At 35.8% G+C, this 27,237-nt stretch overlaps 3 protein-coding genes across 6 annotated transcripts; 2 read left to right on the forward strand and 1 right to left on the reverse strand.

The window, feature by feature from the left end:
* Positions 1-460: 460 nt before the first annotated feature.
* LOC147274413 (actin-7-like) lies at positions 461-3,948 on the forward strand. Its single transcript, XM_086256561.1, has 5 exons — positions 461-680; positions 1,918-1,990; positions 2,090-2,483; positions 2,632-3,245; positions 3,601-3,948. The coding sequence occupies exons 2-5, from the start codon at positions 1,931-1,933 to the stop codon at positions 3,664-3,666; spliced, it is 1,134 nt and encodes a 377-aa protein (XP_086112687.1). The 5' UTR covers positions 461-680; positions 1,918-1,930; the 3' UTR covers positions 3,667-3,948.
* A 715-nt stretch (positions 3,949-4,663) lies between these two features.
* On the reverse strand, positions 4,664-5,466 carry LOC147274414 (RING-H2 finger protein ATL79-like). Its single transcript, XM_086256562.1, has one exon. It carries the CDS (start codon positions 5,365-5,367, stop codon positions 4,759-4,761), a length of 609 nt encoding a protein of 202 aa, XP_086112688.1. The 5' UTR covers positions 5,368-5,466; the 3' UTR covers positions 4,664-4,758.
* Positions 5,467-16,596: 11,130 nt separating this feature from the next.
* Positions 16,597-27,096, forward strand: LOC147274415 (ARM repeat superfamily protein). Of its 4 annotated transcripts, XM_086227441.1 has the most exons (26): positions 16,597-16,948; positions 17,038-17,180; positions 17,265-17,538; positions 17,622-17,689; positions 17,858-17,927; positions 18,027-18,392; positions 19,075-19,154; positions 19,262-19,313; positions 19,441-19,594; positions 19,696-19,783; positions 19,904-20,006; positions 20,119-20,209; positions 20,741-20,838; positions 22,057-22,239; positions 22,451-22,702; positions 23,028-23,123; positions 23,238-23,332; positions 23,448-23,511; positions 23,617-23,704; positions 23,791-23,864; positions 24,337-24,594; positions 24,719-24,792; positions 25,092-25,198; positions 25,489-25,607; positions 25,710-25,787; positions 26,275-27,096. In XM_086227441.1, exons 1-26 carry the CDS (start codon positions 16,664-16,666, stop codon positions 26,485-26,487), a joined length of 3,573 nt encoding a protein of 1,190 aa, XP_086083567.1. In that variant the 5' UTR covers positions 16,597-16,663; the 3' UTR covers positions 26,488-27,096. The 4 variants fall into 4 exon arrangements, with proteins under 4 accessions (XP_086083567.1, XP_086083565.1, XP_086083568.1 ...); XM_086227439.1 differs by having other exon boundaries at positions 19,696-20,006; XM_086227442.1 differs by having other exon boundaries at positions 19,696-20,006; positions 26,433-27,096.
* The last annotated feature ends 141 nt before the right edge of the window (positions 27,097-27,237 follow it).

Here is a 27,237-nt window from a genome sequence, read left to right on the forward strand (position 1 = left end):
GCTAGAGCCTAAAGCCCATTGGCATCTTTGCAATACTTGAACTCTGAATAAATAAGTGCCATTGCAGACATAATTAGCTATTAAAGTTCCCAACTATAGCCCAATTAAATTCATTTTTTTTTGGTCAGTTTAGCAAAAACCAAAACTGCACTTGTACGTTTAGTTGATTGCTTTTCTTTTCCTTCATGTTTTTTTCTTTATTAATCGAAAATTCGGTGCCAATAGAATTAGGCTCATTAGCTTCTTTTTATTATATAAAAAAGAAGCTACTTCTGAGTTCTGAGCAATTTGTGCTTATGTAATAATAAAATAATAAACCGCATATTCCACGTTTTAAAGTAGCCCCGCTTGCCTCGGTGTCAGCCCGCGAAATTAGTCGTCGAATTCCAGCTGCCTCCTCTTTTTTATTTTCTTTTTGTATGCAAATTACATTCTGGAAAGTTCATTTGGCGGCTCCACAGTCCACACTTTTTTATTATTTAATTTCATTAATTTTTTCTTTTTCTCGATCAGCTTTGGGTGTTGTCTAATCGTAAAGCAGAATCTACCGACCTTTTCTCTCGTTCATTATTCGATTGTCCACTCACTCTTCTTTGTCTCTTTGGTTTGCTCTGCACGCCTATTGTGTCTCTCTGTTCTGCTGCGACTTCTCAAACTCTCAGCGAGTCCCAACTCCTAAGGTACATGCTTTCACGCTCTTTTCTTTCTCTTTAGTTTCTCTGCTCCTTTTCGCTTTGTGATTGGCAATTTTTGTAAGTTCGAATGATGGTTTCTTTGGAATCTGTATCTGATTTGCTGTTTTGATTGATTTCTTTAGTCTTGTCTTAATCAATATATGCAATTTCAGTTTGAATTTCTGGTGATCAATGAGTTTGTTGAGTGATTTGTTGATGTTATTGTTAATCGGTTGGTCACTGATTGAGACTTGAGAGTGAGTGACTTTGATGCTTGGGAGTCAATTTGTGCAATTTCTAATATTTTTCTGAGTGATTTGATCTGATGGGATCTAAATTTTGATGGTATCAGCCTATCAGGGTACCATATCAATTTTGATTATGAATAGTTGATAATGTTTTAGGACAATAGGAAATTCAAAAGCCTATTTCTCTTCTATTCTTCTTCTTATCAAGTTGTTGATTGTTGGCTGCATGTGTCTCAATAAGAAATGTAATCTCTTATATATGTAATCCTCATTATTTTACAAATCATGTAATTTACTCCTCTATATTTGATAAAGATCAACCATGTGATTTGGATATGTGATCGGTGCCTGAAAACCCATACGAGTTGCTTGGATTGGCTTTGTGCTGGATGCAATTTTCGGCCATTAAAGCCCACTGCTAGAAGGAATTTGCAAGTTATGTTCAATTTAAATTTTTTGCCTGTCTCCATTGGTTTTAGTGCCAAATAGAGCATTCCGTTGTCTTGCAGTAAGCTGTCAAGTGTGCCCTGTTCAAATATGGGCTACCCAGTGCTTAGCAATTCATTCAAGCTTGCAGTTACTCATTGATATGACCATTCTTTTCTTTAATTTTAAAAGTTGGGAATTGTTGCTGTCTCCCCAGTGGCTTGCTGCTTTAAGTATTGGAATATGCTTCTTTGAATTGATTAGATTATGGTAGATGGTATGCCTTCCAAAACCAAAACTAAGAGTTTTCTAAAGTATAAACTAACAATGAAGTATTTCCATTCATTCAATGAGGAAATTTGACACGATTACATGCATTTATAGATGAACCCTCCCATCATTGTAACTGAATGTTGAATACATTAACCGCTTCCCAACTGAATACAACCACTTTAACTACTACTAACTATCTAACTATATCCATCATCATGAAGCTGATGTGGTTGATGTGGCTGCTGAACGTAGTATACTTCTTAGATTCCTAACAGATTACCCTGATTTCTTTGCAGGCCACTATAAAGAATGGCAGATACCGAGGACATTCAGCCTCTTGTCTGTGATAATGGCACTGGAATGGTTAAGGTAAGGGATTAGTTTCATTTCATGTACCATAAAGCCAAATTAACACACACACATGCACTCCCTTGGTCTGTATCAATCAATTATGATTCCCTTAAACAGGCTGGGTTTGCTGGAGATGATGCTCCAAGGGCTGTCTTCCCCAGTATTGTTGGTCGACCTAGACACACAGGTGTTATGGTGGGGATGGGACAGAAAGATGCCTATGTTGGGGATGAGGCTCAGTCCAAAAGAGGTATTCTCACATTAAAATACCCTATCGAACATGGGATTGTTAGCAACTGGGATGACATGGAAAAGATTTGGCATCATACCTTCTATAATGAGCTTCGTGTGGCTCCCGAAGAACACCCTGTGCTGCTTACCGAGGCACCCCTCAATCCTAAGGCCAACAGGGAGAAGATGACACAGATCATGTTTGAGACCTTCAATGTCCCTGCTATGTATGTTGCCATTCAAGCAGTTCTCTCCCTCTATGCTAGTGGGCGTACAACAGGTTTGTACCGATACGTAAAATTGAGAGCGATCTATCTATTTATTTTGTTATAATGCTTTACCACCAAGTGCAAAAACCAGTAAATTTGGAAGCAAAGTTGATAATCCTGAAAGTTTATTAAATTTTTTAACAACAAAACATGTCCCAGGTATTGTGCTGGACTCTGGTGATGGAGTCAGTCACACTGTTCCCATCTATGAAGGTTATGCTCTTCCACATGCCATCCTCCGGCTTGACCTTGCTGGACGAGATTTAACAGATTCCTTAATGAAGATCCTGACTGAGAGAGGGTATTCGTTTACTACAACTGCTGAACGGGAAATTGTGCGCGACATTAAGGAGAAGCTTGCCTATGTGGCACTTGATTATGAACAGGAACTTGAAGCTGCTCATACCAGCTCGTCAATTGAGAAGAGCTATGAACTACCTGATGGTCAGGTAATCACTATTGGAGCAGAGCGTTTCCGTTGTCCTGAGGTCCTATTTCAACCATCACTCATTGGAATGGAGTCACCTGGAATTCATGAGACCACCTATAACTCGATTATGAAGTGTGATGTTGACATCAGGAAGGACTTGTATGGCAACATTGTGCTCAGTGGAGGGTCCACCATGTTCCCAGGAATTGCTGATCGTATGAGCAAGGAGATCACAGCCCTTGCACCAAGCAGCATGAAAATTAAGGTGGTAGCACCTCCAGAGAGAAAGTACAGTGTTTGGATTGGAGGGTCTATTTTGGCTTCACTGAGCACATTCCAGCAGGTATTGCTTATACTACTTGTACTTTGATGATTTTCATATTTGATTTCTCTTCAATTTACTATAAAAGCTTTAAGATATATAATAAGAAAACTAGTAAAGGTGTGAAATCCCCTCCATATATTCTTGAGGAATAAATTAAAAGAGGCTACAGGTAGCTAAAAGTGAAGGAATTAAAAACTGGTTCTGATTTATCAAGTATGGTATCAGGTTAGAAGTTGTATAAGTCATTAGGTACATTACATGGGCTATTTAGTATGGTTTTTTCCTCAAGAAACTTCTTAAAGCATTTTTATTTAGGCAGTGATTGTATGGTTGTATGATTATAATTTTGGAGTATTCTTTTGCTTGAATGCAGATGTGGATATCTAAGGCAGAGTACGATGAATCAGGTCCATCCATTGTTCACAGGAAATGCTTCTAAATATGTGATCATTTTGTCTTTCCCCTCTTGGATTGTGTGGTTTTGGCTTGTCAGATTCGGTAATGGGTGTGCTTGGTCCGTTTATCATCTTGTTTGAGTTTCTTTCTTCTTGCCTGTCACATATACTTGATAGTACACTAGTTCTTATTATATCAGATCAGTATTGTAGTTGCCTTGTACACATTGAGTATGTGCTTTTCTCGGTTGTTGAAAATATAATATGATAGTAGTAATGTGTTTTGGCTGCTTCTTAATATATAATATTATCTTTGTTGTTGGGAATTGGGTGAATGTATTTTCTTGCATATGTTACATATGCAATGAGGGAAGTGATTGAGTCCATCTTCGACCCAGCAAAAATGAGTTGATCACCTTAGTAATTCAGAAATTAAATTTGGGTTAATTTCCAGTTAAACTTAAGGGATTTCGCTACCGCGGGGATTTTAGACCGTGTGATCCGTCTATACATGCCATGCGGACATATCCACCGAAGCATGTCTCAAAGAATAGTTAAATTGGAGAAAATCTAATCTCAGTACTTAATGTTGAAGTTGGAGCTCCAAATAAAAACACTGCCCAGGTTCTTTGTAAGAAAGAGAGAACTGGGGACTGGGAACTGACTCAACTGAGCAGGTGGTGTTAGGTTTGCCTAGGGATGCAGAGTGACAGAGTGTTTATTGCGCTTACCAAGGTGGTCCTGCGCTAGGGACACGAAAATTTGCTGCACTCTCAAGTTTCACAAAGACACAAACAGACACAATTGGGACAGTTTGAAACGCCTGGAAACGCAACGTTTTGTTGTCATGCATGAGCAATCAGCAGCTCTATTACTAGTAAGGCCAAAGGCAAAATGGACGGTTATTAAATGCTGTAGGCAAAAAACGCAAGGGCCACATGCAAATCTGACGAAGAAATGAACCATTTGTCGATTGATCTAATTATTTAGTTAAATCATCAATTAGTAATAGTTAATGCTGGGTTTTTGATTGATCTACCATTTAAATAATTAAACTTGAACTCAATTACTAGTTTACGCATTCATACATATGTGTACATGCAGTTGAAAACTCATGAGTAAGTACAGTAGAGCCGCTACGGACCAGTACTTTCCAGAACCGGTGGTTGTTCCTGCTGGGTGGATTGAGAAGGGGACGGAGGGAGGCACGTGCGGCGGCACGTGGGACAAGAGGAGTGAGAAGACAGCCACTCCTGGATACAGTGGGCGTGGAAGCCATGCTTACACCTCGGCAAAACCCTTATCCCCTCACCGTCCACGAACTCCGACAAGCAAATGGCGCACTCGGCCTCGGCCCCCGCCAGCCTCGTCTTCATCCCCGCCGTGTAAACCACCGTGGGCCCGCCTTCCAGGGGAGGAGCCACCGCGGCATTGCTCTTCTGCTGAGTCTGGGGGAGAATTATAGGGTGGTGGTGGTCAGAACCACGGGCGTCGGAGGTGCTGCTGCTGCTGCGAAGGAAGCAGCGGATGGCAGCGTTGAGAGCGAGGGCGCAGGTGAGGGCGGAGAGGAGGATGATGATGACCATGGCGGCGTTGGCTTCGAACTCTTTGGAGCCGGAGTAGGGCCACCAGCGGCAAGCGTGGGGCTCACATCTTGCCGGAGATGAAGGTGGTGGGGATTGTAGTGGGGAGGAAAGGTGGATCAGGAGGCCGTATTCAGCTACTACTCTTGGTGCTGGCCTCATAATTTGCTGCTGCTCGATGATCCTCTTTTTTCAGAAAGATGAATGTTTTATATTCTGCCTCTTTTTTCTTGTTTTTTTTTTTGTTTTTTGTTTTTTTTTTTTTTGAGAGAGTGGGGTTGCGTGAAGGTAGAGATTAGAATGGTTTATATAGTGACCTAAAGAGTGAGTGAGGAAGCAAGAAATGGATACGTCCACTTGAGGTTATAAATTTATTAATTTTCCTCGGTGGCTAGCTTCTGCAAGAAAATTTGTCATCTTCTTAGGATCGTTTAGAAGTTTCACATGTGTGGGGCATCCGGTTCTCAAAATCTACCCTCTTCTAGGAGCTTCAGACCTCAAACTATTTACTACAGTGATGAGAATGATGAGTATACACACGGTAAGTTCAAGCATGGTACTAGGGTCTAAGAACGTATTCACTAACATAATTAAAACACTCAAGTTTACCTTATACGTGTAATTGAAAGGCTTGAGGTTACTTTATACGTCTTAATTACAACCTCATATAGTCATATGTGTAATCTGCATATCAATTACACGTGTTCGTGCTCAAAGTTTAAAATAATTACATGTGTTCGTGTTCGTATTCAAAGTTTAAAATATTTAAAAATCTTAAACGTGTTCGTGTTCGAAGTTTAAAATTTTAAACTGATAACAAAGTGGGTGGTGGAACTTTGAAGTTCAGTTATCAAAGAAATGAAAATGATTTTTTTGTTGCTAAATTATGATTTTAATACCTGTAATTTCTGTCAAGTTCCACTAAGGTAAATGTAGTTTCAATTTTAGTATTATAGTTTACTAATTGTTTCAATAACTTAATTTCGTCAAATTTTTCAACATAAAAAGTTTAATTTGCTCAAACTAAGTACAATTTGTTCAATGAAATGAACATGCATGTGAGGGGTATATGAGAGGCACTTGAGGTTTTGATATATACTTGTAGTTTCGGTCAAGTACGTTTCACTAAAGTAAATTTAGTTTCAATTGTCTCAATTTTAGTATTATATTACTAAATATGCATTTAATGTTTTTATCTTTATGGCTGATCTAACACTTCATATTTACTTATGAGAATATTGCACAACTTAATTAAACTAACAATATATATTCTTGGGTTACAGATGTCTCTGATCTACAATTTGCCACTAATTGTAGGTTAGAGGGAAAGGAATGATTCTTTATGTTATCCATATCCACACATATATGAATGATTCTATGTTAAAAAAAAAAAAAAAATTATCAGATTCTCTTTTTCGCAGCTGCAACAAGCCAAAAACCCATTGCAAGGAATTTAGTTCTTCCCAAGTAGGCTAGCTCGCACATTATGGTTTACATTAATTTAGGACGTACTGTAGGTGTTTTACCTAAACTTTTGAAATAGCCTGTGCACGAATAACATGAATTTCAAAAATAAATTCCATTTGAGAAGTATGACTGAAAAAAAAAATATTAGAGAAAGACAAAGAATGCCTTAATTCATGGAAAGACGTGATATCTCTTTCATATGTCAACTGTAGTTAAAGTCTTGAAGAAAAATACTTGTTCATGTTAAAAGAAATAATATATTCTTGAAAAGGGGAAGGGGTTTGGAATTCAACCTTAATTTGATTCCATAAAAATGTCTGAATTTTTGTTGACGGAGAGAGGAGAGTTTGCTGATCCTTTGGTTATCATTGAGGTAATCAATTTAAGAGGAGAAGGAATAAGACAACATATTTTTTATTTCCTATCAAATTTTAAATATACAAATTATAATTTTACGAATTTTAAATAACATGAAATGAGTGAAACGAGAATCAAAATATTAGGTTCAAACCTTCGTGTGAGAATAGAGAAGTCCATACAGGACTTGATTTGAAATCCAATATGCCACACAATAGACCATTAGGATGCCAAATCCAATATTGACGCTCATTCCTTCTACTTTGGTGCATAGTTTTTACTATTATAAAGCTATAGGTGCCTCTATAAACAAACAAGAATAAGATTTATTCAGGTTAAATTGTTTTTTATTGTAAATTAATCAGATTACGTGGAAGTTATCCTCAACACATCAATATTTAAACGAATATTTCCAGCTGAACACCATTGAGCTTCATGTATATCTGTGAAGTACTCCCTTAATTAATTTCCTTCTATTTTTTAAGACCTCACTTTTTATGATTGGTTTTGTGCTTAGCACTTAGCAGCAACACATGATGATGATTGATGATGATGTAAGTTCACAGTTCACACATGGCTTCTCTCAAATGAGCCTTGATTAATTGGTAACAGACAATGATGTAACAAACAAAGAAAAAGAGGGATTTACATAAACAATCATCATTATGATAAGGTTGAGCTGGTGGGTGGAATTAATTAATATATAATCATATGTATAAAGAAGCTGAGTAATTGACCAATTGGCCCAGAATAACTATGTGCTTTGCAGTGGAGCCCATGGTTTCTTTCCTTCTGACAAAATGAAAAGTGAAAAGAAGTGGATAAGCGCAGCTAGCTGATGGAGGGGTTTGGAAATATTGATGCTTGTGATCAACAAACGGAACAACGACTGTCAGATATTTTTGTGGGTATTACTTATTAGGTAGAGAGAATAGACACTTCTCAAGTTTAAACCCCATCTCCATCCTTGATTCCTTGGTTGCCAGGTATTCAAAAGATGGAAATGAAGAGGCTTTATACTTTTGGAAAGGCTTTCTGGCTTTATATAATGGTTGTCCAACGTAGCATTAGAGTTCTAGTTTTGAAAAACTTGAAGCCGTCTAATAATGTTTTACAAAATAATTTTTTTAAAATATAAAAAGGCATTTGCTAGTGTAATTAAAAAAAATTATATAAAACAAAAATAATGAAAACACATTTAATATTAACCAATTATTACAACCAAATAATTATATTCATAAAATATATTAATTATAAATTATTATTAATTAATTTCATAAAATATATAATTAAAAAAGAGAGAAGTTTCATAAAACTCAACCCACCTCGACCGACTCGACTACCTTAGAGGTGGAAAAGTTGTTGGTGGCCGTATTATTAATTGAGACAAGACTGCAAACATCTATGATCTAGTTAAACAAATGTATTTTCTCTATGTAAGGGTTGTTAAGGCTATTGAGATTCCTGTCATGGATGTTACGGAGAGTCTTAATCCGTTTATTGAAGCGAGAATTAAAAACTATATAGGGATTATAAAGTATATATTTTGAGAGATGGGTAGAGAGAGAGAAAGAAATAGAGGAATATATGAGATATGAAGAGAGATGGGTGAGGTGGGCAGCGGCGGGGGGTAGAGTTGCCGCTGGAGGTGGGTCTGGCTAAGTGGGGAGGAGGTGCAGATCACATGTTTTTTAATTTTTTTTTCAGTTGTAAATTTTTTTTATTTGTATCCGTGTTCTTAATGTTTTCTAAATTTATTGAAAATATTATTTAGTCGTTTTCTGAATTTACACTATAAATTAGAAATTTTATTTTGTGTTTTTCAAAAATTATTTTTTCAATACGACAACCAAACATATTTTTATTATTTTTTTAAATTTGTAAAATGAAAAACCGTTTTGTAAAACGTTACCAAATGCACCCTTAGATTTTGAAGCTTCAACTTTCTATTCCGCACTTGTTTACAACTATTTTTTTTAGGATGAGACTCCACCTATATAAACAAGGGTGTTTTAACTTAAATGACCAAGTAACTAATATCTTTACTTGGAAAAATAGTTAATATTCTCATTAATGACTCATTCTCCTCCTTAAATTTTAGAGTTTAGTAAATGTCTTGCATCTACTTTATCCATGCAAGACCCTCACCATGCTCCAACAACCTCTCAATTCCCTTTCTTTTTTTTCTTTTCTTTTTTTTGAAGGCCTTCCTACTCTACATTTATTTCTAACAATTATGGTTGGTTAATATGACCATGACCTATTGTAGTAATGTCATGATTACATTTACTAGGCAGCATATTAGAAGTGTCAACTGAGTTAGGCTGTGATACATTCATAACACGAGTGAAACAATCAAGACATTACGTAAGTACGAAATGAGTCAGGCCAACAAAAAATACTGTTTGTAACCGTAATTTTTATTTTCTAAAATATATATATATATAAGTTCAAAGAAGCTAGGCCCACAAGAGTAAATGACTTGGTTATGGGCTTGGCAGGACGCTGGCCTTTTTGGACCCACCAAGTAGACAAATACAATATTACAATCCATATGTGTGGCTGTGGGCTACCCAACTAGGCCCCCACCACATATACTAGAACTCTCTCTTTATTAGCAACCCACATAGGCCGAAGCCAACAACAAAACACACGGTAATTAGACTGAGGTTGCCTGCGTCTCAGGCAACTTCACAATAGCAATTAACAAAGATACGTTCGTCAGTTCGTGTTCTGCTCTAAATTATACTTGATGGGTGGGACACTGCCCATGCGCCTAATCAATGCATTTGGTTGGGGCTGCTTTCAGTTTCAGCCCACTTACTGTGCATAGCTGGGCTTGCCAAGTATGACTCGATCAACCATCTTTCTTTCTGGTATGCTTTGTCCTTTTCTTCTTTCTTGTAAGTTTTTTTTTTTTTTTTTGGGTCAAAATCTTTCTTGTAAGTTAGAATTAGGGCTGCCCATTGGTTTGGTATTTACCGAACCGATCGATTACCGATCGAAATTTTTTGGTTTGGTAAATCGATTTTTTTTTTCCGAAAATCGAAAATCCGAAATCGAAAAAATACCGAAAAAGTTGGTTTGGTTTTGGTAAAAACCGAAAAAAGTTGGTATACCGACCAATTACCGAAACACACCGAATCGATTTTTACCGAAAATTCCGAATAATTTTCCAAAATTTAGTTATATATATCATACAACTACATTAATATACTTAATAGCTTATAGTCTATGTATACTAAAATTATTATAGTTATAGGGTATAGTATATGGTCTATGCCCTATATACCATATACTCTAAACTATATTAAATAACTTAATACCCTATTTAATATATAATTTATTTTTATTTTTTATATAAAAAATATAAACATAAGAAGGTTGAAATGACACCGCTTATGGTGCAAGACCTCATGGAAAAGCTTGCTATGCCTTACCCACTAGACTAACAAGCTCTTGTGAACCTATTTTTTAGATGTATATATTTATACACATTTTAGATAATAAAATTAATATTAACCTAGCTATATTTTAGATAATTAAATATATTTTACATATCAATTGTAGCATATATTATATCAATTGAGATTCTTATATGGTATATAGACTAGCTATTTCATAATTATTTCACTTGAACCATATATTTATTTGAATGATATATTTTTATAAATTATTATACCTTATTTTAATTGAAGCTAATAATATTTTTATTTCACCAATACTTAACTGTTTCTTATTTCAACTTACTTGATCACTGTTACTTAATTTCAACGATCGGAGTTGTTTATTTTCTATGTTCATACTCAACGATTATCTCTGCAAAAAATCGTCCAAATTATAATTCATCTACCCGTTCGATTATCATTAGAAAAATCACGATCGTTATTAAGTTCGACCACCGTTACCTAACTTCTACATCTTTGATTGAGCTAAATTTATACATGGATGATCTTTGAGTGGGGAACTAAAAAATGAACGGTTTAGATCGTTGGAAACACGATCGAGATGTGAGCTTCTATATATAAATACACTTGAAGACTATAATTCTATTAGTTTTTTCGTTTAAACATTGTCGTTTTAATAATTGGGAAGACCACAACGTGATTACAACAATCTGAGCCGTTCATTTTCTATGTTCATACTCAAAGATTATCCCTGCAAAAAATTGGCCAAATCTGAATTCATCTACCCATTCGATTATCATTAAAAAACCACGCTCATTCATAATTTCGACCACCGTCACCTAACTTCTACATCTCTGATTGAGCTAATTTTTTGCATGAATGATCTTTGAGTGGGGAACTAAAAATTGAACGATTCGAATCGTTGGGAACACGATCACATTGTATGCTTATAAAACATATATAATAAAAACTCCAAACCTTAAACACTCACCAAACCCCAAAGTCCAAACCCCAAAATAATAATGTTGACAAGAACAGTGGTGGTGACGTTGTAGTGAATTTTTATATGAAATCTATTATATAAATTGTAAAACATATAGGTTTATATAGGAAACACTTATATATAGCGATATAGGTTTATATATATGAAACATTTCCTTATTAAACCAATATAGGTTTATACTTTATACATATATGAAACATTTCCTTAAACTAATTAATAACCAATATAGGTTTGTATAACTAAAAACTTAATATTTAATAACCCTAATTAAACTAATCTATATATGTTTTAGTTTGTTTAATTATTGACCCAAAAAGAAAAAAGTTTGTTTAATTAAATTTTTAATACCCAAAAATAAAAAAATGGAAATATGCTATTATGGGAATCGAACACAGTTCAGAAGGACTTGGGCAGCGCCTTAACCACTAGATTACCACATCTATTTGAAGTTATTCTACCAGTAAATATATTTATACATATATTAAATAATAAATTAATATTAAGTACATTAGGTTTAAGTTGTTTAAGCTACCCCTCTCTTCGTGTGAACTCCTCATTTCAGCCGCCTCTCTCTCTCTCTCCCTCTTCTCCCTCTCTCTTCGAGCGTGTTCTGGGTTGAATTGATGAATGAGTTTTTTTTTAGTGATACTTCTACTTATATGTTGTTTCGGTTTTCAATCTCAAAACTAGGGCTCAAAAATGATTTTGCTTCATATCTATTCTTCAAACTTAGAAGATAGAGCAGCTAGAGCCTAGAGCAGATCGAAGGCAAGGTCTGGGATTTGCGAGCATCCTAATGGTAAATTATAAACAATCTCTGTACTTAATTTATATATGGTTGATTACTTGATTATGCAGTGAAAGCATCCTCTCCATTCTCTATCTCTTATCTCTCGTCTGTCATCTATCACTCTTTCATCTCTCGATCTCATGATCTCATGATCTCATCTATGAAATTAGGGATTTTTGTGTAATTGTTTCAATTGAGTGAGGGTTGTGATTAATTGGGTTTTTCTGTTTTGAGGTGTTCGGGTTTGATTAATGGGGTTTCTCTCTGAATTTGTGTATCAGATATTGCTGCCTCTCTCGAGTTGTATCAGATATTGTTTGGGTTCAAAAGCCTTTGATGGACAATTGTTATCAATATTCCGAAAATTCCGAAAATTCCGAAAAATGCCGAATTCCGAAGTATCCGAAACATGCCGAATTCCGAAAAAATCGATTCGGTAATCGGCATCCAAATTGACTTACCAAAAATTTCGGAAATCGAATCGGTAAGACCATTTACCGATTCGTTCCGACCGATGGGCAGGCCTAGTTAGAATATGGCGTTTCAACCAAGATGAAAGCAGTGCTCTAATTATTATAAGAATGGGACTCGAATGCATATAACTTGTATGTGGTGAGAGTAAATTTCATGTCAAGAATGTATATCCTTACATAACAATATATAATATCTTGAGCCTCTCAATTTTTATTGTTAATTAGTTTTAGATTGAGTGCTTTAACTTATAGATGGTATTCGAATGAAAAATATACGTGTCAAACCCAACCAACAAGTCACCCAATTAATGTTCATATATTTAGCCCAAGTCACAGTACATGAAAGGAGGCGCGTTGAGAGTAAATCTCACATGAGGATTGTAAAATCTTACATAGCAATATATTGCCAATTAGATTTGAATTAAGTACTCCAACTTCCACAGCATAAGAGCCATGCTTAAGATAATCATCCACGCACGCATGGATGATTTGTCCTAGCATATGCACTCGTATGAGTGTATATAATGCTATGATGACCATGATAGTAGGGTAGTTGGAAAATGACCAAACTAATTTGATGGAAGAGAAAATTTGCAAAAAAGAATTGTAAATAATAATGTTTTGTCAAAAAGTTCAATATATTTTGTTGATAAGCCATCTATTCAAACAAGAATCTAATTGACAAAATAATGGGTGCCGCTATTCAGACCCAACTTTTTTTATTTCTATCTTCAACACTTTAATAAAAATATAATTTTCAATTTTACCTTAACGTAGATTGACCTTCAAAGATTTAAAATTTTAATTAAAATTAAATTAAATTAATTTGAACCTAAGCCCAACATCAATTCTCTACTCACATTATCACTCAACTCATTATCAAAACTCTAAACACACTATAACATTCTCCATATTGATACAAACAAGTTTAATATTGACGAATGAATTATTAAATTGTGGTTTGTGAGTCTTTAAATGAAGCATTTTCATCATTTTTTTGAGTGTTAATAAACTAAGAGTCCATTAATTATAAGGTACTAACAAAGCAAAATATTAACCAAAACTACTCAATCTATTTTTATTAACTTGCGGACACTATCTACCAGCCCAAAATACAACATGCGGACACCTTCCCAAAGAAACGCATCACAACCAAACCAACTACACAAATAGCCCAAAACTGATCTTCTTCTTTTCTTTGCCAAATCGATCTCTTTCTTCAACTTTACCAAATCGACAATTGTTCATCTTCACTCAACTCATTATCAAAACTCTAAACACACTATAACATTCTCCATATTGATACAAACAAGTTTAATATTGACGAATGAATTATTAAATTGTGGTTTGTGAGTCTTTAAATGAAGCATTTTCATCATTTTTTTGAGTGTTAATAAACTAAGAGTCCATTAATTATAAGGTACTAACAAAGCAAAATATTAACCAAAACTACTCAATCTATTTTTATTAACTTGCGGACACTATCTACCAGCCCAAAATACAACATGCGGACACCTTCCCAAAGAAACGCATCACAACCAAACCAACTACACAAATAGCCCAAAACTGATCTTCTTCTTTTCTTTGCCAAATCGATCTCTTTCTTCAACTTTACCAAATCGACAATTGTTCATCTTCACTCACAAGCATTGTTCTGCAACTTCAAGCATGCAACTCCAAATAAACTGCAGTTTCAGTTCACTTTGCAGTTTCAGAAACTGCATTTTTCACTTGTAGTTAGTAACTGCAACTACAAACTTGCAGCTCCAATAAAACTGCAGTTTCACTTACAGTTAGTAACTGCAACTGCAAGCTTGCAACTCAAATAAACTGCAGTTTCAGTTCATTTGCAGTGCAGTTTCAGTTCATTTGCAGTGCAGTTTCAGAAACTGCAGTTTCACTTGCAGTTAGGAACTGCAACTGCAAGCCTGCAGCTCCAATAAACTGCAGTTTCACTTACAGTTAGTAACTGCAACTGCAAGCTTGCAACTCAAATAAACTGCAGTTTCAGTTCATTTGCAGTGCAGTTTCACTTGCAGTTAGGAACTGCAACTCCAATAAATTGCAGTTTCAGTTCACTTGCAATGTTACAGAAATTGCAGTTTCAGAAACTGAGCTTTAAAAAAAAAAAATCAAGAACCTTCTACTGATAAGCTCTTGGAGGTGGAGAGCCAAGGCAACCAGGTTCGAGCTTTCAAAGCTGCCCGCGCGACCAAGCTAGAAATTGAAACGCGCTGAAGCTCCAGAAGGAGAAGATCAAATGAACCACACCATCTGCTGGATCTGCTTGGAGCTAGACATCAGAGGTTGGGGAAGGGAGAGGGAAGAGAGAGGAAGGGGATGGGGATGGGGATGGGGTCGACCCACACCGCCGACTACTCTTGCCGGACGGCGAGAGTCCGATCTTCAGAGACATTGCGGGAAGAGAGCGAGCAGAGGAAAGAGAAGAGAGAGACTCGAGGAGAAAGAGAGAAGAAAAAGAAATACCAAAAATAAGAAATAAAAGGTAATTGCAGCCCACTCATGTGGAGTCAACGGAATAAGGTGGAGTCAAACTTACCTGATTGTTAATAAAACTAACCTGATTGTTATATATTAATAATTATGGTATTAGAAGTTAAAAGCTATAGTAAAGATGTAGTATAGAGTAATTATTTCATAAACTAAATGCTTATTTTAAAAAACTGAAATCGCAACATGTTCGGTACACTAGATTTGAATATGTTATGAGCCATTCGGCAATGTAGCACCGAATATAGTATTGTCCATTCGGCCATAGATTATCGAACATCTCTAAAAAATTTAGAAAAAAAGGTGTTTGGTGGTTGCCAACCAAACATCCTTCCACACGTTCGGTTGTTTGCCGCCAAACATCCTTCCACACATTCAGTTGTTTGCAGCCGAACATCCTTATACTTGTTCGGTTAACCAGTGCCGAACAAAATCTGAATTTTTTTTTTGCCCAAGCTAAATCCACCACCCTCAACTGCTGAGTCTACCACCCTATTTCAAAAATTTCAATTTTACCCTTCGATAGATAACTATTGAATGGTCATTCTACAGGTATCTGCCAAACTTTGGTGGATTATTCGGTAGTTATCTATCAAACATTGATGAAGGTTTCGGTAAATAACTACCGAATGATCATTTTACAGGTATTTGCCGAACTTTGGTAGAGTATTCGGTAGTTATTTGCCGAACATTTATGGAGGTTTCGGTAGATAACTACCGAATGAGTGTTGGTAATTTCATCTTCATTTTGTAAAAGAGGGTAAAATAGGAAAAAAATTAGACAAAATATGTTAGGGTGGTGAACGTAGCAGCTGAAGATAGTAGATTTAGCCTGGGCCATTTTTTTTTTCAAAACTCTCTTCTTTGTATTCAAGTTCAACATAAACAACTAGGATTCAAACTATTACAGTCAAAAAATAAATTTTTTGATGTTGAGGACAATGGGTGGTGTTGTTGGGTGTGTTGTTTGGTATAAAGAGCAATAATAGGTTAAGTTTGTGGAAAAAATGTTGGGTGTACTAATAAGTTTTTAAATTTTTTAAATTGAAAATGAGTGTAAAGAGTGTATTGAGGCTACAAATAAAAAAGTTGGGTCCGAATAGCGGTACCCCAATATAATATGTCAAAGGCTCTAAAAGAACACATTGTTGTGATTCTTGTGAATGAATAACTAAATGAAGCCAGAGAAGGTAGAAATACGATTAATTGGGCCAGGACTAGTTCCCAAGATATCAAATTTGGGCTGAAATTAAAAAGAGTTAGTCGCACTATCCGAACTGGGCCTGTTATCCAATTCTTAGGCCCCAAGGGACAGTGTTTCTCTTGTTGAAGACGAAGCAGTTCGTACTTCACTACTTTGTAGTCTTTGGACAGTGTCTGATACATACAGTACAACTGAAGGTCTGAAATGGGTTGGCGTTGGAGGGACTGAGAAGCCGAAAGCTGCGAAATGGCGGCGACAGCATCATCATCATCTTCATCGTCGGCGGTGAGGTGGTGGAGGACGGCGTTTCTGACGGTGAGGGACGAAACCCTCACAACTCCTCTGCGCACCCCAATCCCCGAACTCCTCCACAATTTCATCTTCTCCCACTCCCACACTCTCCTCTCCGCCGCCCCCGACCTCCCTGCGCCGGAGGCCACGTCGGATTTGCTCTTCCTGTTGGAGCTGATCGCGGCCAAGTCTCACGGCGCCGAAGACATGACTCCTACCTTCACTCAAATAACACACTTGGTATGACTGAGTGCGTGAGACCTTCACTCTTCTCTTTCCTTTTGGCTTTGCTTCGTCGTTTTCTCTGAATTGTTGTCGTTTTGCTTCAGATCCACGACATCTGTCATCGTCTTCCTCTTGAACTCAATTCAGCTTCATGGACTCTTATCCTCGACTTCTTCGGCAACATGCTTGAAGTGTTCATCGTCGATTCGTCGTTTACGCCGATCATGGAATCGTTACAGACTCTAAGGTTAGCTACTCTGACTTTTCAATGCGAATTTGAGCAAATGTACATTCTATTTTGCAAATTCGATGTAAAGTTCTTCTTTTATAGACGAGTAATGAGCACGTATCAGAGAAAATGCTCGACCGCAGATGAGTTTCAGTTGGTGAAGTTCCTGCTGCGCATCATTGAGAACTCTCATGCAGAGTTGAGTAGCTCAGCGCACTCTGTTCGCAACCAAAGTTCTGGTCTTGAAATTGGAAAGAGAATGCCCCGGTATAGCAGCTTATGGGAAGTTCAGACCCTAGCCTTTACTACGCTTGGAGAAACAATCTCTAGAGTTGGCTCATCATTTCCTGTAGAAATCTGGAGATCAATGATTGAGGTTGCGATACTCTTTTACATATAATTTTATATATTTCTATGCATGTGTATGTATATATGAAGCTGAGGCTGTTTTGTAAATAGGTGTTTAGGAAAGTGATGGATGTCTTGGCAGCTAAAAGCCTGCTTGTGGAAGACAGTGTTATGTCCAGGTATTTTCACCTTTTGTTCGTTTTTTTTTTTTTTTTTTTTCTGGGGTTCTCTGATATGCTTACAAAAGATGTAATTGAGAAAAAGAATCTCTCATACTGCTTGTTTCGACATAGTATACACAAATTTTTCATCTTTTATATTGTTGGCATGGGACTTGTGCTTTGCAGGTTCTATTTATCTCTTCTCCATTGTCTGCATTTGACTCTCGCAGATCGTAAGTGTTCCCTTTCGGACCACGTAAGTTGATGCATTTTGTGTATTGGAATACGATCAACTAATGAATTTGTATCTGCAATCATTATCTTTCACACCTTCTGGATTTATTTCTATTTTCAGGTGTCAGGTTTTGTAGCTGCTTTGAGAATGTTCTTCTCCTATGGCATTGGTAGTAGAACCCAACTTACGTGTCCAGTAGTTGCTCAAAAGGAGAGGGAACTTAGTCTTGCGAGCCTTAATTCACGTTTGGAAGATCCTAAAAAGACAGATCGTACTCCATATAGGCCTCCACATCTACGCCAAAGGGACAGTTCAAATATGAAGCAGACTGGAGCTCGGGGTTCTCAAAGTTTATCAGATCATGAATCTTCCACACATGATTTTACATCATCAGATTCAGATTATAGTGACAGTGACGGATCACTTAAAGACACTGACAGCATTCAGAAGTCCAAGGTCAGAGTAGCTGCCATTGTTTGTATACAGGTAAATTTTGCAATAATTTTTGGGTTTTACCCTTTTTATTTTATTTTTTCCTAATGTTCAAGTTGTTAAAGCTTTTTAAGTTCTTTTTTCCCGAGTATTTACATCTTTTTATCTCAATGTCAACACTGGGGCACATAATTGGGGAGATGTCCCCTGTCCTAGGAATCTCACCTCTCCAAAGATCTTAGATCGCCTCCTTATTTTAAAGGGGAAGATACGACATAACATTATGGCATCCTATTAATTCCTGGAGTAGATATAGCTGTCTAGAAGCACAAATTAGGATGTTAATGTTGGTGTTGTTAGGTTAAGAGATTGACCAATGCTATATGTAAGACTCAGAAAAGTCGAAGGAAAGAAAAAAATTCGTTCGAAAAATGGTTAATTTGTAAAGCAATCTAGCATATTTCTTTCCATCTCCTAAAAGTTGGAGGAAAAGGAAAATATTAAAATATAGCAAATGTTTATGTGATCTTGCTGGAGAAGTCACTATATTTTGGTTAAATTTGCTCGAGTTGATTTGCTAGCTGGATACCTGTTATTTATTTAAAATTTTACCAGATGGTGGCGAAACTTTTAACACAATGACATGGCTTCTTTTTCATTAATGGAGAAATTGGTATGCTGCATTGTGACAATGAAATTTTTTAATGTTTGCTCAATTTGCTTTATTTGGTGGAAGGATCTTTGTCAAGCTGATTCCAAATCATTTACTAGCCAATGGACGCTGCTTTTGCCAACCAGTGATGTACTGCAACCTAGGTTAAGCATCCTACTTCCTCTCATTCATGGATGGTAAATTTCACATATTTTTTAATCTATCCCAAAAAAACTTTCTCACTTTTTTCATGTTACCCTCTGATTTACAGGAAGTTTGAAGCAACACTAATGACATGTTTGCTATTTGATCCTTATTTAAAGGTATTGTTTACTGCTCTTTCTTATTATATTTAGTCAGACTTCCTTTTGGTGAATTATTTAAAGGTATGTTCACTGTTCTTTCTTCAGTGATGCTTCTAGCTGACATGTGCTTCTCTATGGTGCCCAGGCACGGGTTGCATGTGCCTCAACTCTGGAAGCAATGTTGGATGGGCCTTCTTCTGTTTTTCTGCAGGTAGCCGAGTTCAAAGCATCTTCTAAGCGCGGATCTTTTACAGCTCTTTCAAGTTCCCTTGGACATATACTAATGCAGCTTCATACAGGTATGTAAAAGGCACTATGCTGCACAAATTCATATTATTGGTGCAATAATATTACTTTTAAATGCTTGATGCTGCATTTTTTCATGACGTATCTGGTGTAGGTATTTTGTACTTGATTCAACGTGAAACTCATAGTAGGTTGCTGGCATCCTTGTTCAAGATTCTCATGCTTTTAATATCATCTACACCGTATGAATTCTTCCCCCCAAAATATTCTGATGGTTATGTTTTTGCTTTTTCTTTTTCTTTTTTTAATGTGATGAAGTATTTATTTTGTACTTATTGTTCCTATCAATGGTCATTCTACAGATATTCAAGAATGCCTGGAGAATTGTTGCCAACAGTTTTTACATCTCTACAAGAAAGGATAAGAATTGGGTTTCCATTCAAAAGTGATCAGACTGGTCTGCTGGTTAGTATCCCTTTTCTAATTTTACCTTTAAGATATAATTCTGAAACAGTATCTGTGATGCCTGCGCTTCCTCGCTGTGATATCTTATACTATTTTATACCTCATTGAACAGGCTTCTTCTATTAGTTGCTTGACAACAGCCCTGAATACCTCACCTTCTTCACCGCAAGTTAAAGAAATGCTTCTGATAGAGATTTCTATTGGTGAGCTTAATTTTGTGGCATAAATAGATAAACTTTACTGGTGCTCATTTTGCTACTTCTTAATCTACACAATTCTGTCATTTGACTTGTAACATATACTATTTGATTCATCTCGCTTTCTTTCCCTTGGTAATACAACAAAGAAAGAGTTGGTTTGATGACTTTATATCTTTATAAGTTTAACCCAGGAACATAAGTTGAACAGGTGATTGGAAAATTTGTTGTCTTCCTCATATGCGTCATCCACTCATGTCTGTAATGAGATTTCTTTTTATTAACTTTTCTTCTATTTTAAAATAAGTATTTCTAAGGAATTATTATTTAAAATTTGTGCACACAATGCAGTAGGAATTCTGTTTTTCCTTTGGTCAATTTTTGTTGTACATTTTCATATCACTTGATTATAGTTTTTTTTTTTTTGTCTGACACTTGATTATAGTTACTAGTGAGTACTGACTGGCTGTTTATCTGCCTCATCAACGTACTTTATTTTGGAAAAGTCATCAATCTTTGTTCCGTGCCTTTCTCCAGGTTTTGTTGAGGCTAAAAAGAATTCAAGTGTTCTTTTTACTTTATTTCAATTTTCAGAACAAGTGAGCAACCCAACGATATGCTTTGAGGCTCTTCAGGTAATACTGTAATAGTATAAAAAAGCTTTAAAGTTTTAGTGTGTCAATCGACTTCCGATAATCAGGCTTCATAGCATTTCTGATTCTTTTCTGAGCAAGCATGTGGAATGCCATCAACTGTTATGAAATGCTTGTGGTTTTCATGATAGTATCATCTCTTCTGTGCACTTGTTTCATTCTTTAGGCTTTTTTCCCTTCTAAAGTCTGAATATTATGGATAAAGGCATGTGGCAATGTCAATGCATGTGGTGATCATTTATGCTCTATTGTATCGGTATGCGGAGTTATTTAAAGCACACCTAGGCACAGCTTATGTACAAAGGCCCTGAGATACTCGTGAGGCATTTCAAGTGGCCTGTGAGAAACACATCTAATTGAGCACAGGTTCAAGTGAGAAACTGCACTGGTTTTTATCTAGTCCAAGGCAAAGCATGCTTTGATTATGTGCTATAATAATCAATTTTTTTTTTCGTGTGAATACTTTTATAACCATTTGGTGGTTCCTACCACATCAATGTGGTCTGCATTGCATGTTTACATGTCGCATTCTAGTGTGACAATATTTGACTGTTATTGTATGGATGTTTCTATTTCCTTTTTAAATATTAGTCAGTCATGTTTTGAGATGCTGGTTTCAAGTCACGGCCTTAAGCTATAAAATTTATTATTTGAAAAAATTAGTTAATTACAAAGTTTCAATTTACTTTCAATGTAATTTGCATTTAAGAATCTTGAAATCCCCTAGGTTCACACATGCTTCTGTTCTTTGCACCTAGGCTATCAGAAACCTTATTGCTTCTATGCACCTTGAGACTTTTCTAAAATAGCTTGTGTTCGATTTAGTCTGCCTGGTACAGAAAAGTTTTCCCATATATGGTTATGTCTGACCTACAAGGGACAGGATTGATGTTGCCACAACTTATTTGTGGGATAGATTTTTTAAAATATTAGTAGGTTGCTACAAAAGTAATATTGTAGTATTTTATGCGAAATAAGTGCATAGATGAGCTAATGCACATGCCTGTGTTACTTGGCCATGATGAGATTTGCTTAAAGCATTGATCAAGACTTTGGGTAGTGATTTGTCCGTACTAAATCTAGCCATAAAATTGAAACTAGAAGTTATATAAGAGATGGTCTCATAAGATCTGCTTAAAATAATACAATTGTATATCTAGGGAAGACATGCCATTACATTATTTATGCTGTTTCTTACAGGCGCTTAGGGCTGTGTCACACAATTATCCAAGTATAATGTTTTCCTGTTGGGAACAAATTTCCACCATTGTTTATGGCCTATTGAGGGCATCTACTCCGGAAGTTCCTGCAGGACCATGGAAGGGGCATACCAGAAATTTTGTTGGATATATTGGGGAAAAAGTCATTACAGCTGCTATTAAAGTAAGCGTCCTTTGCTATCTTTGTTTTTCCCCCTCAGAAAAAAAAAAAAAAGAATTTGAATTGTTTTTTTGGGTGAGATCTGTTTGTTTGCATTAGAAAGTGAGGTGAAATCTATCTTTCAGAATGGTATTTTTGTTATATACATATATAATGCCTTTTTTTTTTTTCCTTTGCTGATACAGATAATGTTTCTTGGTGTCAATTATATCAGGTTTTGGATGAATGTCTTCGTGCAATTTCTGGATTTAAAGGGACTGAAGATCCTTTTGATGATAAATTACTTGATGCCCCATTTATTTCTGACTGCGTAAGGATGAAAAAAGTTTCATCGGCTCCTTTGTATGAACCAGAGAGCTCAGAAAATAGTAGAGATGAACCAGCAGCATGTAAGTCCGGAATTGAGCAGTGGTATGAGGCAATTGAGGAGCATATGCCTCTTATTCTAAAACATACTTCTGCAATGGTTAGTTGGTCTAAACAATTTACTTTTTCTAACATAGCTTGTTTGAATTATTAAGAACTCTCATGTGCATTTATTTTGATGGTGCTTTTGGTGTTTTACATGATTAAGAAAACCAAAGCCAGAGTGCTGGCAGATTATAAAACCTTGCCAAACAGTTGTCATAGCATACATATAGTTTAGAGGAATTTGAGGGAAAATAAAAAAGAATCTTTTATGAAGAATTGTAAGATGATAAAAAGAGATTTATCAATTACCAAAGTGGTAAAGGAAATGTCTTTTTCTTTTTTTGTCCACAGCTCTGAACCGTTTTGTTTTTTCCTGGAAGGTGAGAGCTGCCTCAGTTACATGTTTTGCGGGCATAACTTCTTCTGTATTCTTCTCACTCTCTATGGAAAAACAACACTTCATTCTTTCTTCTTTAGTAAGTTTTCATGTAACTTATAGCTGATCCTATACTTTAACTGCTCTATTTTGGTGAACAGAACATAAGTTTTTTCTAATTAGTTTATACCTTGTAACTACAAAATCTTTATAGGTTTATGCTGCTGTACGTGATGACGTTCCTTCAGTTAGGTCAGCTGCTTGTCGAGCCATCGGTGTCATTTCATGTTTTCCTCAAGTTTCTCAAAGGTGATTTTGAAATGTTTTTGAATGATCTCTCAAAAACTTTTATTATCTGTTATCAACTTTGTGCTTTGTGCAAGAACCTTGGAAAGAAACTTTACTAAGAACTCAAATTATATAGTGCAGAGATCCTTGATAAGTTTATTCATGCTGTGGAAGTTAACACTCGTGATCCCTTGGCCTCGGTATTTTCTTATTTCTCTTATTTTCTTTTTTATTTATTTAATAAAAGCGTATGTTTCAATTTAATTCTTAAGTAGGTAAAATCTTTCGTGTATTTCTTATTTCAGGTGCGAATAACTGCCTCTTGGGCCTTGGCAAACATATGTGATTCTATCCGTCATTGTATTGATGATTTTTCCTTGAAACATTCTGGAGGTCAGCTTTAATTTAAGTGTATTCCATAGTCTCATTGGCTTCAGTTTTCAAACTATTAATCTTTATGTTGTTTTCTTTTGGTATAGGCTCTATTGAAATCTCTCGATTATTCACTTTATTAACTGAGTGTGCTTTGCGTCTGACTAAAGATGGAGACAAGGTAGATATGTTAATTAGCCGAATCATTTAAATTCTTTACCTCCTTTATAATTGTTGGTTAAGTAAGATATTATTTCCCTCCCTCCCTTGGCAAGGAGATTTTTGGTAACTAAATAAATCAACAGGAGAAGCCACTTAATGCACAAATGTTTGACAGTTTTTATCCTTTTTAAATGTGCTTTCCTCTTCTAAAACCTTGCTTTAGTCAAGTGTGGACCTCCCTTAGTATTCTTACTTGCCTATGGATGTATGTCCTTGACAACACCGTGTAGTCTTTCTCCATGTTCTAAGCTAAGTATGTTTATATTGGTTGCATGTCAAATTCATGCATAGTAGATGATTATGGTTCAAAGAGTTTTATGCACAAATATTTAAGCTTTGTTTGGACCACTGTCTGCAAATTTAGTCATTGATAATTATATGCATTTCTCACTGGCTCACAGCTCTGAGTCTTTTCTTTTCTCTACTATCAGATTAAATCAAATGCTGTAAGGGCACTAGGGAATCTTTCAAGATCTATCAAATGTACATATGATCATGACAGGACAGTGAGCAATAAGGGCTTATCTCTAAAGAGCACTAAACTGGAGGAAATAGCATCAAGCAGTTATGGGGAAGGTAGTCAAAGAGATGTATTAATATCATACCATCCAGCTTCTTTAGGAGATTCCCACTGGCTTGAGAGGGTCGTTCAGGCATTTATTTCTTGTGTTACGACTGGTAATGTTAAGGTATCATAATCGCAGTCCTAAGTTTGTTGGATTTTTTTTTTTTTTAAATTAGACTAGAAGTGATAAGAATGTGTATCTTCATTATCTTCTTTTCTGTACTCAAATTTTACTATGCATTTAACAGGTCCAATGGAATGTTTGTCATGCTTTGAGCAACCTATTTCTGAATGAGACGTTAAGACTGCAAGACATGGATTGGTACAGTCATTTGAATTTTGTCTGCTAAGCTTGATTAAAATGATATTTGTTTGCTAATATAGTTTATTTGAAAACAAGTTATGGATCTATGACGGTGAAAATAATCACTGGTTATTTACCCGAAAAGAAGCTGATAAAAACTTGGTGGAAAACTGAATTGACAATGAAACATTTTTATAAAAGTTGATGCTCAAATATTTACTAATGTTTACATATTAGCATGTTTTCTCTACATACTCCTAAAGTATCAAAGTAAGCTCATTACTAAATATAATTTATAGTGCAAATTTTTTTGGCAGGTCTTCATCTGTATTTAGTATTCTTCTACTACTATTACGTGATTCTTCTAACTTTAAGATCAGAATTCAAGCTGCTGCCGCTTTGGCTGTGCCGGTATCAGTACTTGGTGAGTAGTAGGATTTACTCTTGTTTCTATGTCATGATTGAAAACTGAAACCTGGTCATGGTTGAAAATTGAAACTTGGTCATGGTTTCCTTGGTAACTGCACAATGCTATGGCAGCTACCAGTCTCAACCAAAGTTCAATTTTTGACTATTATCTGTTGCAGCAGTTGGCTGACATCTTCTGGATGCATTCTTGGTCAAGATTCTTGCTTGTTTCCTTTGTGTGAGATTTTTTTAAATCATTCCTTCATAAAATGGAAATGTAAAGATAAGCCTATTTGTTTGTTATAGATTATGGGGAATCCTTCTCAGATGTCATCCAGAGCTTGCAGCATATATTAGAGAATCAAGGTTCAGACCGGATTGCATCGCCATCAAGTTTCAAATATAGGGTTGCACTTGAAAAACAGGTCAACAATCTGAATCATTAGTTGAAATCATGCGTTTGGTTTTTTGTATGTGTGTGTGTGGTATATGATGTGTTTAATAATTTTATCTTCTGCCTGGTTCAGTTAACCTCAACCATGTTGCATGTTCTTATCCTCGCTTCAAGCTCTGACCATGAACCTGCGAAAGATTTTCTTGTGAAAGTAAGTATTTCTTACACGTTGATAATATTGATTCACTGAATTTATATGAAATTTAACATTATAGTAACTTGGTCCATATAGTGCTCAGAATTACTTAGGTATGACTTATTGTTCAAGAAAATTCTTCTATCATGTCATATATTATAACCTTGGGTGATCACAATTTTCATCTTGGGGATAAAGAAAAGGGTAATATGTGCACACATTCATGTTTGTGGGATTGTATTGACCTTAACGTGCCCATACTTTGTTTTCAAGAATTTTCCATTGAGGATGCGTCTACATCCAATTGGGGTCTTTCTCTGGTGCTTGTGTTTGTGCAACATTAATAATTTTGAATTTTTTAGCTTTCCATTTTAAGAAGGAAAAGGTTAACCTGTATACATTGTTATTGAATATTGAGTGATTTTTTTTAGAATGTCTACCTTTTTCTCTCATGTATGCAGAAATTTTTTCTCTTGCTCATTTTTCTTTCTGCTCCATATAGAAAGCCTCATTCTTTGAAGATTGGTTCAAGGCACTATGCTCGTCACTAGGAGAGACAAGTACTCAAGCTGAACATGAAAATAAGAAGTCCATTTGGAACCCGAAGAAAGAGATGATATGTAACGCAATTCAGTCGCTAATTCAATTGTACAATGGCAGGAAGCATCATGCAATTGCACAGAAATTTGAGAAGTTAGAGAGCGGCATACAGTGAGTTCTCAGTCATCCTTGATTGACTTTCAGATTCTGCTGTCGATATCAACCCCACGACCAAGTCCCTTGAATAGTCACATAATTCACGGGAGATACTGCTGTTTTGAAGACAAATATTTATTTGTGATATCAGATTGTGGGGATGCACGGACAGCTGTTTGGTATACAGGGTTCCTGAGGATCATATACTAATGGGTGTGTCACTCTCTCTTATTGTTTTTTGTGCCTTGGATCCTAAATATGCCCTTTTCTTGTGCATATATTTATAGGAGCCTTATATTTAGTTACTAGTTGACCTTATTGTTTGGTGTCTGTGGTTTAAAATATAGAAGTTCCATTTTTTCGGCCATTTTAATTTATTTGAAGGTTTACAAGTCAGCAATTTGGACTTCCTCAGACCATGGTCTGAGGCAAGCATTGTCCATGTTTTAGTGTCAACAAATCTGCAGTGTGGAGTGAGCTTTGGATGGTGATTGCTCATATAAATTTGGGATCCCGTTCTATAAATTTGAAAGAAATGTTGAAGTTACCAATTGGTGACTCTTTCATATGGACTGTTGTCCTCCATAGTACACCCCTTGAGTCAAATATCTGAAACGCTTATTTACTATGTCACCTCCTGAAAGTCAATTCTTACTTTATCTTTTATGGTTTATTATGTATTACATTATTTTCTGAAATTAATTTTCGTGTATTACTTTGCTCATTTTTTATTTTTATAAATTTTAAAAATTAATTAAAAATAGTTCTT

Source organism: Dryas octopetala, chromosome 9, assembly GCF_963921425.1.
Source record: "Dryas octopetala chromosome 9, drDryOcto1.1, whole genome shotgun sequence".
NCBI classification, from domain to species: Eukaryota; Viridiplantae; Streptophyta; class Magnoliopsida; order Rosales; family Rosaceae; genus Dryas; species Dryas octopetala.